We start from the raw sequence: 14639 nt of genomic DNA on the forward strand, positions 1-14639 counted from the left end.
GACCGACACTCGAAGCAGGTATTTCCCGTATGCAAGTCAGAAACGTTACCGCGTGAACCAGTTTGGTAGCTCGGAAGGAGATCAACGAGCGTGAGGGATGAAAATTAGCAGGAAATCACCTTTCTCTAGAGACGCACGGACATACACGCGATATCTTTAGACTCTGAAAAACCCTGCGTATTGCGATCCCACACTTCTGTTTAAAATGTAATGCTGTAATTGAATTTAATTTGTGAAGAGTTTTGCGTTTTTAACGGACATACCTCAGTAAGTATATAATACAAAGTTACGAAACGAAGAATCGTGATATTAACGTGGAATGTTTTCTTTGTTGTAGATCTACCTATCCCAGTATGGCTACTTGAATCCTCAGGTTCGCAACCCGAGCTCTGGTACTATCATAGCAGCCGATACCATGAGGAAAGCCATTGTGGAGTTTCAAGCATTCGCTGGACTCAACATCACAGGTAATGAAAGCGGAGATTCATTGTTTAGTGGCCTATGTATGTACCAGCTGCTGGAACACGAGAGATCTTCGCCTTATCCGGTATATCCATGAGTACCGTGTGATTCTGAGAATAAACAGCGCTAATTTCCATGAACAGAAATAGTAGAAGGGTTGTTTAATGGAAATGCAGTGTGTTTTCAGGGCGGTAGGAACTAAATTTTTACGTATTGTCACGTATATGAAGTGTGACTATAGACGGGGTATGGATCTGTGAACGGATTTATTGACCACTTATATACGCGACTCGTTAGTACAAGCAGTTACAGCGTTATCGCTGATGCCCACAATTCATATATTACCACAGCACCCGCTAAGCCTTTTCCAGCATGCTGTATCTTCAACAGTCTTTCACTAGCAACGGCTCTTAACAGTGGAGATTCTTCAGCTTCCCGCACTCACGTTGTTACTGTCCGGCGAATATCCCGCAACTGAACTCTTTTCATCCCTTCTCAGCCTCCCTTGCAAAGCTCGACACAACTAACACACACACTCACCAACCAACTACTTCACTTCACTTCACTTCACTTCACTTAGCCAAGTCCAAGTCACATTGCAACTGACAGTCAGTCAGTCTGTCTTGGTGTCGAGCCCCGGTTGGGGCTCATGACCAGATTTTTTTATTTATTTTTTGTTTCCTTATATGAAAGTTACTGTCCTGTCCATTTGGGGTGCCCTCTCTGACGAGAGGTCGGGTCTGTCATTTGTCAGTCATAGTCCGTATTAGTAAGTCCACTGTCATTATTTACATATATTTACAAATTTAATCTTAATTCCTATTTCTGTGTACAATATATACAGGGCCTCTGTTAGTCCAGGCTCAGTACAGCAGATTATGCCCAACCTATTTCGCTACAACAGCAGTCTAGTCACTTGAACGATCGTATGCCGGCACTCAGCCAAGTCCAAGTCCAAGTCGCATTGCGACTGACGGTCAGTCAGTCAGTAAGTCTTGGTGTCGAGCCCCACCTGGGGCTCATGACCAGATATTTACTACTTTTAACAGTTACGGTCTTGTTTTTGTGGGGCGCCCTCTGACGAGACGACGGGTCTGCCTTTTTTATGTGCTGCTGGCCCTTGCCAGTGCAGTCTTTCTAGGGCCTGAGTCCCTTGGGACTCGATACCATATTTTACTGTCTCAGATTTGAGACTTCCCTTTTCGTCGCCTCTTACGACTCGCAGGGTCACGGTGGAGGTATTCGACCCCGCCTCCACACGGCACTCAGCCGTCCTGCTTTCCTCGCTTCATATCGGGGCGGACCCAACAGCAAACACCGCCTCTATTGTTATGGGCCGTTGTCTAGCAATAGCTCGGATAGAGTTGACGTGTTTACCAGTCGTTACCAAGCAGCGCATGTTCCTTCTCGCGATCGTTGCATAGCACCGGCACTACACGTAACAATACTATTGGAGGTATAATAGCTCAGTCCGTATAGTGACTAGGCTAGGGGCTGGACGATAGAGAAAGCGGGGTTCGATTCCCGGCAAGGGAAAGAAATTTTCTCACGGTGTCCAGACCGGCTCCAGGGTTCACCCAATTTCTTTTGAGCGGAGCTGTACGCTGTGTGTGTTGGAGACGGAGCTGGTTTGCTCCAACCGCACTACCTGAGTACAGCTCTGTACTGATGCGGTATGGGCAGTCATCGCCTTCTGCTGTTTGCAACAACTTTGAATTTACTTCGAGATACAAATTTGGGTACAGATCTGTGGGTCACACTGTAATAGAACATGGTTGTCTGTCCACTAGCAAGGTGAAGTCCATAAACAGTAGTGGGAGTGGCTCATCATTTTGGACGTGATGTGAGTGCCAACCCAGTACTTTGTCAGTGTTGCCAACAATCCGGATAGTTTACAAAATGGGAAACTGCGTCTCTCTGCATGGCCTGGAGATTGAGAACATCATGAAAAGAAAATTGAATAATACAGTAAAATTAACCCTTTAAAGCCTACGTCATGATATATACCATCCGTTTTAACACACTAAAACACTGAATTCTGCTCACAGTGTGTGTTCATGTTTCTCTCAGAGAAAAAAAAGAATAGTTTCCCTGCACAGCATTATCCGGTTGGTCTTTATAGCGGGGACGTATTGTGTTTCCTGTGAGATAGGAACTGAATTTTTATATAACATTTAGGAGAAAATCAGCATTAAAAGGATTAAAGTAGTCGATCTGTATGGTTAGATATTTGTTTCGAAATTCTAATAGAAGTTTCACAGCCCGACGACTCCAAAGCATTCATAGTGGTGTTAACAAATTCGTACTGTAGACAAAGTCCAAAATAAAGTACGATCTCCTGGTCATAACGTCGTGTATTTCAGAGACAGCCCGACGTTTCGGGAGGACAACTCATCTTCTGGGCAGTAACGCGGTGTACTAGTATTTCTGAGATAGCCCGACATTACAGAGAAACATAGAGGCGATATTTTCTTTCTAAACTTCTGACAATGTACAAACAATATGGCGTTAAAACCCAGAAGGGATGTGTCCTTCCGAAATGTTGGGCTGTCTCCGAACTACACGGCGTCACATCCCAGAAAACCTTACATTTCATAGTCACCGCTGTGAGGATTTTAAATCCGAAATAAAATTTTGAACAATGTCTCATGCCGTCAAGAAGCTTCAAACTTACGCCATTGATTTCATTTGATTATTGCTTCACCAACGGTAAAAAATAATATTGCACTCTTTTTGCATGGGTTGAAAACGTAATCTCATATTTTAAAGGAAGGATGACGTAAGCAGTGACGGAGTCTACAGTTGATTCGGAATGTGGAGTGGATGTGGAAGACAAAGATACCATACATTGGAGGAAAACATGTTGGAAAACGTCCACGTGTAGACCGAGAAGTAGAAGGAAAGGTGACATTAAGATGGATCTCGAGGATTACTAGTATTGTTCGTGTTCTGTTATCACAGCGTTGGTTATTTAACGACTTTTTGTCAACGAAGAGACTGTATTTTGCCGAACGAGAAATTGTAGAACGATTATGAACAGAGATATATAACAGTTGTGGCCAATTTTAAAGTACAAACCCTCTTCCTGCACTAACAGAAGATAGTCATGGAGGGCCTAGAATAGAATTGCTGGTCTTATGGTCTTCAGGTTAAGATTAAAATTTCTGACCGAAATAATAATAAGCAGCTCAAAACTTTCGGTTACTTCACTAGGAAGCAGCTTTAGTCAGGATTACTCTTTTCACTCGCGAGAAAATTCATCCAATCTTGTGATAACCAAAATCTTAAGTAGTCTCTTTTAAAGAGATAGGGCTCGTTATCTTGACACTAATATTGTGTTAGCATGGAATGATAAGGGATGAGAATTTCGATACATCTCTGATCAAGTTTCAGTTCATAATCTGTCAAATCATAAAGCAAATTGAAACATTTTTACTGATACAGGGTGTTCTGATTCTGTTGCAGGTGAACTGGACCGAGAGACAGCGGAGACCATGAGCCTGCCCCGATGTGGAGTGAGGGATAAAGTAGGATATGCCACTGACTCCCGCAGTAAGAGATACGCACTACAAGGTACAGTAGTTGGACAAACTCAGTGTAATATTTCTCCCACGTTCTCGAAATTCCATTTCCTTAATCCACTGTCGAATTCTCACCAATGCAGTGTCTGGTCGAAGGTGGCGGTAGATGGGTATAATGATTAACGAAGGGCAAATTGTTTAACACACCTTTTGCAGTGGTTTGCCACTTTAAGTTCACCACGAAATTAGATGTTCTGCAATTAGGTCTCCATTGACGGTTTCATATCGTCACGTGTTTGTGTGACTGCGGACAGGGATTTCAATTGGTTATTGGATTTGTTGACCACTTATACACACGACTCATAAGTACATGTAATTACAGCTGTCTCACTGATTTACGCACATCAGATATCACCCTACACCCGGCATACATAAAGTCTTGTTTTCACAGCCTGATTTTCAACTGACTCTTTTCTTCAGACTCCTGCACAGAACTGACGGCCGGCACAGGGAGCGCCGTTCATTCTCTTATGAGTATCCGTTGCCGCTGGAACTTGTTTACCGAGCCGATTCCTAGCAGCGACCGTTTGTCCTTATTAAGAATCTGCTGCCTAGCAACGGACGTCGTTCCGATGTCTGTTTCGCGGCCATTGTCTAGAAACGAACGCTAGAGCCGTTCGCTAGGAATGGCTGTTTCTCTGGTTCCACAGTTCTTGCTTTGAGCAAATATGCCACAATATTGAAATTTAGTCACATACTACAGAGGAGATATGTCACGAAATCTGTTAGGTTTACTGAGCTCGTAGCAAAACAACATTCATATACATTTGTCTTATCAAAAATCCAATGCTGTGCCAATTTGTTCATCACAAACCTGATTCATGCCAATTTTTCCATCACTAACTCCATTGATGTCAGTTTGTCCATCACAGCAGCTGATATAACCTAGCGTAAATACGTTTCATTTCCATGGTTACTATAAAGTACACGAAGGTTACGTACCGACTGTTGTCACGGAACCAGTTATTTTGTTATGAAGAAAAGAATGAGGAAGAAGTGTGACTTAGACGACAGCTAAACTAACAGATTTCCTGGGTATGTCTCCAAGAGGATCATCTCTTGACTTATCGTTTTTTTCTCTGGCTAACCTTTTGGGAGAAAGAGGATAGGGCCGACGGACAGATATTTGGTTGTTATATACTCGTACTCGTATATGTGGCTGCAAGACAAATATAAAATCTCCATCCGGGAAAGAAACCCCAGAATAAATCTTTCGACTTCTGTTGTATACCAGAAATGTTTGTCATTGCTCTGAGAAATCGCTTTGAGAACGAAATGGCAGCTGTTCCACGGATCGTATACATACCGTACTCTGTGTGGCCTTGTGACGTCAACCGCACACACAGGCCGGTAACAATCAACCAGTGGTTTCCGCTTCGTCCTGACCGAGCTCCCGGAAGCAACCTGCTCTGCTGCTGTGATTAGCAATGGGCCGTGGTTCCTGTAGATCAACTCTTGCGTGTACCGTCAGCTAGCCACATTCTAAACCGTAAAAAAAGAAGAAAACAAAAGGAAAATCCTTTCTCGTCACGATCACCCAGAGTGATGATGATGGTCATGATAATGATAATCGTGGGACGTGATTATTGGCAATGACAAGAGTGATGATGACCTCGGAAACCTTGGCAAACCTCTGGTTACAATACACAAGGTCCGATTGAATACAAGGTGTATCACAATTCAGGCAACACTCACAGCGAACAAAACAAATAACTCCTCTTCACATAAGTCAAACATTCTGTCGTCTATTTTTTTAGAAGTTCAGAATAAGAAATTAGAGGTGCATCTGAAACCACTTTTTTTAGCCTACTTTCCTTATTTTGAAAAAAAAATGAAAGTAGGCTTACGCCCTCTCCATGCTTTCTGTCTGTCTATGAATCTCCCCTTATTAACTTACGAATTCCTGAACCAATCTTTATGTGGTATATCATGACATCTGAGTCAATCTCAACGGCGTATTTCAGGAAACCTTCCCGTCAGTCCGTCTGTTTGTGTATTCTTCCCATCATTGCTATGCAACGGCTCGGCAAACACGTTCCCGCGGCAACAAAGACACGCAGCATTATAATAATTATTGGATACATGTGACTGTGTATCCTCTTATCGTCGGTAAAAATGTTCCTGCGGCAAGGAAAATTGTTGGGGGCGGCGGTTTCTATGCGGTCCGTGAGATTAGTTCTTCCCTTTTACTTTCTCTTGTACGTATTATATATGTGAAAGTATTTTCATGGTAAGAAGAGATGTCGATATTTCGAAGGATTCATGTGCTTTTGGCACCCCTTCACTAGCGCCCTGATGGTTGCACCGAACTCCCTCATATTCAGCATTCAAGAGCTTCTCCTCAGGTCGGTGCTACGTGAATATGAACATTTCAGCTCCAAAAACAGAGGACCCTTTAGATAAGTGTGAAAGCAAAATAGAGATGTTTTAGAAATGGTTACGCTGATTTTGGTTAAATTCCAGTAATTTACTGTGAGTGCCTCCTTAAATGAAATTACATAGCTGGTATCTTCAGGGAAATAACGGTGCGCGCAACAGGAGCCCTGTTATGATTTGTACACAGCTTCATCTCAGCAAACTGGATGCGTCCTGCTGACAACCAATATGGACAATGTAAAGGTTCTTTTTTTTGGGGGGGGGCGATTTTTTCCTACGTATGGTATGAGTGTATACAAATAAGTGCTGTGTTCTGAGAAGTAATTTTGAGGTTATATTTTAATATGTTCTTCTTTTTGCTCTTGTTAATACAGATATTAGCACGTGTATTAGTGACATAGACGGGGTTGTGAATTAGATGATTAGATTATTGCACCTAACACAATCACACTTTCGGGACTACAGGGAATATAGCGCTATCGCTGATTTACGCACTTTCAAGCTCACTGTTCCGCACGCACTAGGATTCTCAGTCTTCATTAGCCGTATCCTGGCAACGGATTTATCACAGTCTCGCTGTCACTTCAAATCACACATGAAGTCGTTTTTTACTGCCTAATTCCTTTCTTTCCATTATTCTGCAACAGCCAACTCAGTTCAGTTCCTCTGTTCCCAGTTCATATCCCGGCAGCCTGCCCTCTCGAAACTTGGCTCTTCACTTCTCGACTACTTACTCTACTCGTATTTGACTGCTACTTTGTTCTGCTGAACACTTTCTTATAACCACTTTGCACTAGACAAGCAGAAAACACAGCCTGTATTGTTAAGGAGGTGTGTTCACTCATCCGTTGCCCAGTAATAGACGTACTGCTGTTTAGCGAGTTTTCTTGCGCGGGAATGTGTTTACGGAGTCGTTGCCTAGCAATTGATATACACGTCACATATTTTGCAAACGTAAGGTAACTGTAAAACAATAAATTGACATACACTAGACTAGTGGGAACATACATACTAATGGGACACAAGATAGTAACAACAGTGACAACACTATACAGACATGCATCGGGCTAAAGAAAACAACATAGAAAACACGGACGCCGAAAGAAGAAGGTAGCGCAAGTGAAGATAAAGAGCAAATAGATTTTAATGAGTGAACGAGCCTAAGAACTGACGCAGCGCAGTATCTTCAAGTGGATAGTTTCGTGAGCATGGCCAAGTATGGCCGAAACTTGTAGCAGTTTAATTTTAATTTTAATATAATTTGAAAATAAGGAGAAACTGTAAACAAAGATGCATTAAAGACGGGAATGAGTGTGTCTGTTTGGCAACATTGCCAGTATCGAGACCAGATAGAGTCGATGGTAAAGGCGAAGCTGTCCCTGTGCTTAACTAATCAAGCACTACTCCATGAAGGCACTGCGTCTTGTATTTCTTTTAAAGTGAAGAGGGATGATGTCCAGGTTCAGTATTTTGGCCCGGGGCTTCCATTGCCCTGAGGCGGCGCTGGGCACACGACTCAAGCTATGTGATATGGTGTTAACCTTTCACTCGCTAATCTACTTGCAGTGTCTATGGAAAGCAGACGTTGAATTACTGTGGGTTTCTTGGACTTCCTCCAAAGAACAGTCGGCGTTACCTTTAGGGCACTAGAGCTGGTTAAAGTCGTTCCTTAAGCGCAAGCGCACAGAAGGTTTAACCTCTACATCTGTCTGTTATTGAATGGAAAACTTAACCGTTGCTACATGACCGAGTCAAACTGCAGTTGTCTCAGTAACTTAACTACGTAGCATAGAATGAAAGGTTGACTCAGGAAGCGGTATTTGCCACGATGGACTGAAGGAAGCTACTAAAGTACTTTCATGAGGACGGTCAGTGTCCAGATCAAGATTCGAACCAAGCACTGCTGATGAGGATGGACCTAACAGAGTAGGTGGCCCCACCTGGAGACGGGAGCACATCCAACTCTCGTGAGATGTGTTCATGTTATCAGGATATCGCTCGACAGACAAACCCAGTAAGCTTTGGTTTCCTTACAACTGAAAATACCTGTGCAGCTTGACAGCTCATCTGTCACGTGATTGCTGACGCCACAAGGCCAATTAGTGCTCACGTAACAGTCAGCCCTTGAAAATTCTTTTTTCTCTGCTTCCGGGGGGTCGAGCAGTTGCCATGGAAACGAAACACCTGAATAGACCGGAAGATCGTTCGGAGCAACCGAACTCTTTAAGACGCTGCAACAATAAGACACCTCGAACGTCGGGAATGAGAAAGAAATTCGTCGTTCGGAACGAATGGTTACAAAAAAAAAAGTATGCCTATTAGCCACGTCTGTCTGTCCGCAAGTAACGGCTCAATAAGCGCTGAAAAAATGTTCGTGATATCTCATATTTCATATACTCATTCATTAATGATTCTACAGTGCACTGTTGGGCCCTGACACCGTAGGTAGGGCTCCTTGGACGGGGGATCAGCACTTCGCAAGGCCCCTACCTAAACACAGGACAACAAAAACGTAGAATAAACGCCATGCCTCGAGTGGGATTCGATCCCAGCGTTCGAGCGAGCGAAGATAGTTCATGCCTTAGACCGCTCGGCCACCGTGACCGGCTTATATGATATTTAGGACTTCAAATGTGTTACGCATTCCGTTCATGGTTGAAATTGGTAGGATTGATACGTAATGGGACAGTCTACACAACAGCAGTTCTGAAAGATCCCCAGAGCCGGTCTGGGCGATATGGAGGAGAGAAAATTCAGACCATACCGGGACTCAAACTCCGACCGCTCGGTCGTCCAGACCCGTAGGCAGCCGCTATACCGTCTGCGCTACCCCGGCTCACAAATGACGTCCCTAGCGACTGCTGTTTCTTGTACGAATTCTATGGAAACAAGAAATGCAATCTGTGGGCTAAGCGCAGGGTGTCGTTAATGTTCAAGCAGCTGTCAGAATTGTGACAAGGCATGCCAAAGGCGTGCTAGTTATGTGACCTTCACGTCAGAGATTTAGGGGGGGGTCATTACCCATGGAATAATGCAACTCTCATGCAAAAGCCCACACTCAGCTGGCATTTCCGGACCACGTTTCGTCGTGTAACTTACGCAGACGTGGAGAGCATTTCGACCACTTTCACGTTTCGCCTTTCATAATCTCGCATATAAGAAATGTATGCGCCATAACGCTCTTCTCCTTCATATGGTACAACTTCGGTCATTTCGAGCAAACCTTATGATATCAAATGACGCGATGTCTCATGTAACATACCGCCAGTTCGAACACTAGCGCGTGCATCGACTCAGCTTTCTTCTGTTTCTCTGAGCGCTGTAGGAGCATGTCAGGGCGGTTCGCATCTTGCCTCTGCATTCTCTCTAGATGAGCACTTGTTTGGGCTGGTAATTGGATTTATTGAACTGTTACAGATCCTAACTATAAATAACCAAACCTCTGTCGCTAATTCATACTTCACGAATCACTATAGGACACACTAGGTCTTCTCAGTCTGTTACAGTCTTCGCTAGCCGTTGCTTGGTAGTGGCTTTCAACGGCGGACGTTCCCCTTCCTCTGGGTTCACAAGCGGCCCCCAGTCTCAGCTACCAGCTTCTATCAGCAACAGTTCGCAACGACTGAACCTCAGTGGTTCTCTAATTTTCATTTAATCGGCATAGTGGGGGGTGGAGTCCAGTTGGGTCCACTCGGCACAGCTGCCACTGATTGGCAGGGGAAACCGAAGTACTCGGAGAAAACCCGCCCCAGCGCCACTTTGTCCATCACAAATCCCACTTGACCAGAGCAGGGATCGAACCCGGGCCGCCGCGGTGGGAAGCCAGCGACTAACCGCTTGAGCTATGGCGCGGCCAAAAAAACTCACACACACAAACATTGAACATCCATGCTCTGAATGGGATTCGAACCCATGATCCCAGTTTCCGAGCGAGCGAAGACAGTGCATGCCTTAGACCGCTCGGCTACCTTGACCGAAGCGGTTCTCTGACTCACTGACTAAGCCCCTTGAGGATCACGATGAGAGTTTTTTTTTTCAACTGAACCCTTGCCGTCATAGTCCTTATGTAACATCCTCTCTGACTTATGAATATGCATGGCCTTTTGTAAAGTGTCTAACTGACCAGATAACTGGCCCGGCTTATAACATCTCGGTACGTACCGCGTAGGAAAAACCGTTCCTCTGTTGCAGTGTATTTGTTGTCATGGAAACATGCTTGTTTGCGGAGCCATTACTTAGCAACGGATGTTGTATAGTTGCTCATTTCGCGGTTTTTGCCTAGCGATGGGTCCGCATGCCATATTATTACTTTACATTTATGTTTCGCTATTCTGAATCCAGAGTTTCCTTGTTATTTTCCATTCAGCGCCATATACACTTACAAACAAGAAAACAATATATGACGGTCCGTGTGTCACGCTATCCCATTCCAGCATGTGACCAGGAAACCAGTGCGCAGCTTAAAAAGGCCACATGTTTTCCGTTTCTTCCCGCTGGCCGGGAAAGAGCTGCTTTATTTACCCCTTCTCTTTGGTCACATGACCACGTTCCTTGTAACTTGCCTGTGTACCCAAACCTATTTTTGAACCTACATACTTCAACCCTGAAAATTGAGGCCATATATTCCTTCGAAACGTCAACATCAGTCCACAAAACTACACGGTGTCACATCCCACACAATCTTAATAATCATTAATTATAGAATTATGTTGGACAGTGTCCAGTTTACGAGTATATAATGAGGAGCACCATAACTTGTACTCATCGCCAAGTATAATTAGAATCATCAAGTCAAGGAGGATGAGATTGGCAGGGCATGTAACACGAATTGGGGGGAAGAAGAATGCATATAGGATACTACTGGTGGGAAAGCCAGAAGGAAAGAGACCACTAGGAAGATCAAGATATAGGTGTGTGGATGATATTAAAATGGATCTTAAAGCGACAGTTTGGGATTATATGGATTGGTTTGATCTGGTTCATGATAGAGACAAGTGGAGGGCTCTTGTGAACACGGTAATGAACCTTCAAGTTCCAAAAAATGCTGGGAAGTTCTTAAGTGGCTGCACAACTGGCGGCTTCTCAAGAGGGGCTCAGCTCCATGGAGTTAGTGTCCGTCACTTAGTTAACAGCGGACCATTACTACAGGCCTGTAGAGGACTCGTCACAATGGCGACAGTAAAGGAATGCAATGAATGTTTGTGGGTTTTGTTGATACAGGCAGTCGGTGGAGAGTGAAGGAGCTATCGTACAAGATCTCCAAGTACCCGCGGAATCTGAACCATGAGAAAGTGGACGTAGAGTTGGCTAAGGCGTTCCAAGTTTGGGCGGACCAGACAGACTTGGTCTTCAAGAGGAAAACAAAGGGACAAGTTCATATTGAGATTCGCTTCGAGAAGGGTGAGCATGGAGATGGCGATCCTTTTGATGGACCCGGGGGCACCTTGGCGCATGCGTACTTCCCCGTATACGGTGGAGACGCGCATTTCGACGACGCAGAGAACTGGTCCATCGATAGTTACAGAGGTACGTACGTGTGGACTCCATCCAGTGTAGGAACCAGGTTGAATAGGTACACCATTAAGTCATAATTAGACAGTTAGACCTGTCCCTATGCTGAATAAATTAAGCACCCCGCCTTGCAGACTTGGGGGGGGGGGCTACATGCTGGATGTGAGTGAATACCTTCACGCCAAGGCCGCGTTATCCCCAAGGAAAGAGATCCCGTCACATATTGGATAAGTCGGGACCCAAAGCAGGCGGAGAAGAGAAAAAATATCTTGCCCCGATCCATCAGCTAATCCAACCCGTGGACAGTCGTTATACCGACTGAGCTATCCTGGCTGTATCATTGTGTTTTCAAACATAGACATGACCTTGCTTCCGTAAGGCGTGACGTACACGGGGTCATACAGCGGCTGTTGATTCTCGTGTGATGTCACGCGAATGCATTCATGTTAGGTCCCGCTTTTTGCCTCAAAATGGAAGCACATGAAACTTCGAAACCTTTCAGAATCGGTGATTAACATTTAGTAGTGACAGCGACTGGCATTGCATTCATACTGTGACATATTCGCGTTATTCAAGACGTTAACGTGAGATGAGATGAAACTGGGAAGTGTCTGAAAATGTTTCTATTTTTGAAGCGCCCCACCCCCCTCCAGGTCCGTGTTTGAGAGCCGAATTGTTCAGTCGGTATAGCGACTGGCTACGTCCTGGACGGCCGAGGTGTCGGGAATACGTATATTCGCGACAGGGGGCAAGAGATTTTCTCTCCACTGAGTACAGACGGAGTCTGGGGCCCCTCTGCCTCTTATCCATTGGGTACGGAGGTCTGTTGTCCTGGGACTAACGCGCCACGTGCTTGACGCTGATCACAGACCTAGTGCCGAGGTTAAGAATGCGTATATCTCCACTCCCCCATACGTCTTCAGGGCTTAGTGATTAATTAATTAAGTACCGGGAAAACAGAAGCACGCGGTAGCGTAATTGATTGAAACATTATGCTACAAGCCGGAAGGTCGCGGGTTCGATTCCTGATGAAATCACTGGAATTTTCAATTAACCTAAATCTTCCAGCCACACTATGACTCTGAGGTCGACTCAGCCCCTGACAGAAATGAGTATCATAATTTTCCTGCGGGTAAAGAGCGGCCGGCGTGTAAGGCTGAAACCTCACCGCCAGCTGTGAGCCGATTGTCTAGAAGTCTAGAAGCCTCGAAGTCTCACTAACCCTATGGCCCTTCACGGCCTGTTACAGGCACAGCTTAGTTTCTCAGCTTTCAGAATATTTTTTCGCGAAAGTTTAAATCTGAATTTTGAACCTTGCGATAAACTGTCATTTCCGAAGACGTCACATAAAACTTTCCAGAGGATAAAATAAGAGCAAAAGATGAACTGGAAGGGTCTGGACTTCATGTTGCACCGTTTAAGCTGAAGGTGTTTTTTTTCAGGCACGAACCTGTTCCAAGTGGCCGCCCACGAGTTCGGCCATTCTCTCGGGCTCTCCCATTCGGACGTGAAGACCGCGCTCATGGCCCCGTTTTACCGCGGATATGAACCGCACTTTCAGCTCGACATCGACGACATCCAGGGCATCCAGGCGCTGTACGGAAAGAAGACACACAAGACGCCGATGTCAAACGGTGACAAGACCACAACTACGACCGAGGCGCCCGTGGCCTCTGGCGAAGACGCCGAACTATGCAACGACGCTTCAGTGGACACACTCTTCAACTCGGCTGAAGGAGTGACGTATGCCTTCAAGGGTAGGGAATAATTTCAGTTGGGCATATACAGTGTCGTGTACAGACAGTGTGTCTTACCTGTGCATTTTGGGGTGTGCAAAATTTAAAATATGGCCTATCAGTATTTTGTGTCCGTTTCTTTCGCAAATGTATGGAAACACTTTCTATTTGAAGTTCTTGGGATGGGGATCAGACGGAAACCGTTGGTACGTCTACCCCGGATGGTAGATGATAATGGGTGTGGAGCAGTTGGTGGAATTAGAATTGGCAGGAGAAACAGAAGTACTCTGAGAAAACCTGCCCCAGTACCACTTTATCCACCATAAATCCCACATAACCTGACCTGGGCTCGAACCCGGGCCGCATCGGTGGGAAACCGGCGACTAACCGCCTAAGCTATGGCACGGTCATTCTCACCGTGGTAACTATGAACAGTACTGTCGCCTGTGATGTGACGCAGTGTAGTCTTGTTTCGGAGGAATGTACTTCCTACATCATCAGTACCCAAGAGTAAGCCGGTAAAGCAGCTAGCAAGAAACAAACAGCAAGCAAATCAAGGTCATCCTCTTGCTTGTTGTCTTAGTGGATCAGTTATCGAACCTGATGATGGAGGCTGTACGTTCCCTTGAAACGTCCTTAGACCCCCCATTAGACTACACAGCATGACCAGGAAGGCAATGCTATAAAGGCTGTGGAGATATCCTATCGGCGTTGATATCAAGCTGAGCGCTGTAAAGCCTCAATATAGAGCTTCGTGACATGTTTACGCACCCTCACATTCTCACGTACTAACGTTCTCATGCACGCAAAATCATGTACTAACGTACTCATGCAAGCACAATCACGTACTAACGTACTCATGCACGCGCACACACTCATGCACGCACAATCACACACTCACGTTATCATGCACGCACAATCACGTACTAACGTACTCATGCACGCGCACACACTCATGCACGCACAATCACAC

General features: G+C 45.1%; 1 protein-coding gene across 7 annotated transcripts in view; it reads left to right on the forward strand.

Annotated features, from left to right (window-relative positions):
* The window catches only part of LOC111866774 (matrix metalloproteinase-2), a 75278-nt gene that overhangs the window by 45095 nt on the left and 15544 nt on the right, over positions 1 to 14639 (forward strand). For all 7 annotated transcript variants that reach the window (XM_023856018.1, XM_023856020.1, XM_033752402.1 and 4 more), the window contains exons 2-5: positions 338 to 467; positions 3928 to 4035; positions 11640 to 11945; positions 13373 to 13687. In XM_023856018.1, the coding sequence (XP_023711786.1) occupies positions 338 to 467; positions 3928 to 4035; positions 11640 to 11945; positions 13373 to 13687 (859 nt within the window). The remainder of the gene's footprint in view (positions 1 to 337; positions 468 to 3927; positions 4036 to 11639; positions 11946 to 13372; positions 13688 to 14639) is intronic.

Source organism: Cryptotermes secundus, unplaced genomic scaffold, assembly GCF_002891405.2.
Source record: "Cryptotermes secundus unplaced genomic scaffold, Csec_1.0 scaffold384, whole genome shotgun sequence".
Classification (NCBI taxonomy): Eukaryota; Metazoa; Arthropoda; class Insecta; order Blattodea; family Kalotermitidae; genus Cryptotermes; species Cryptotermes secundus.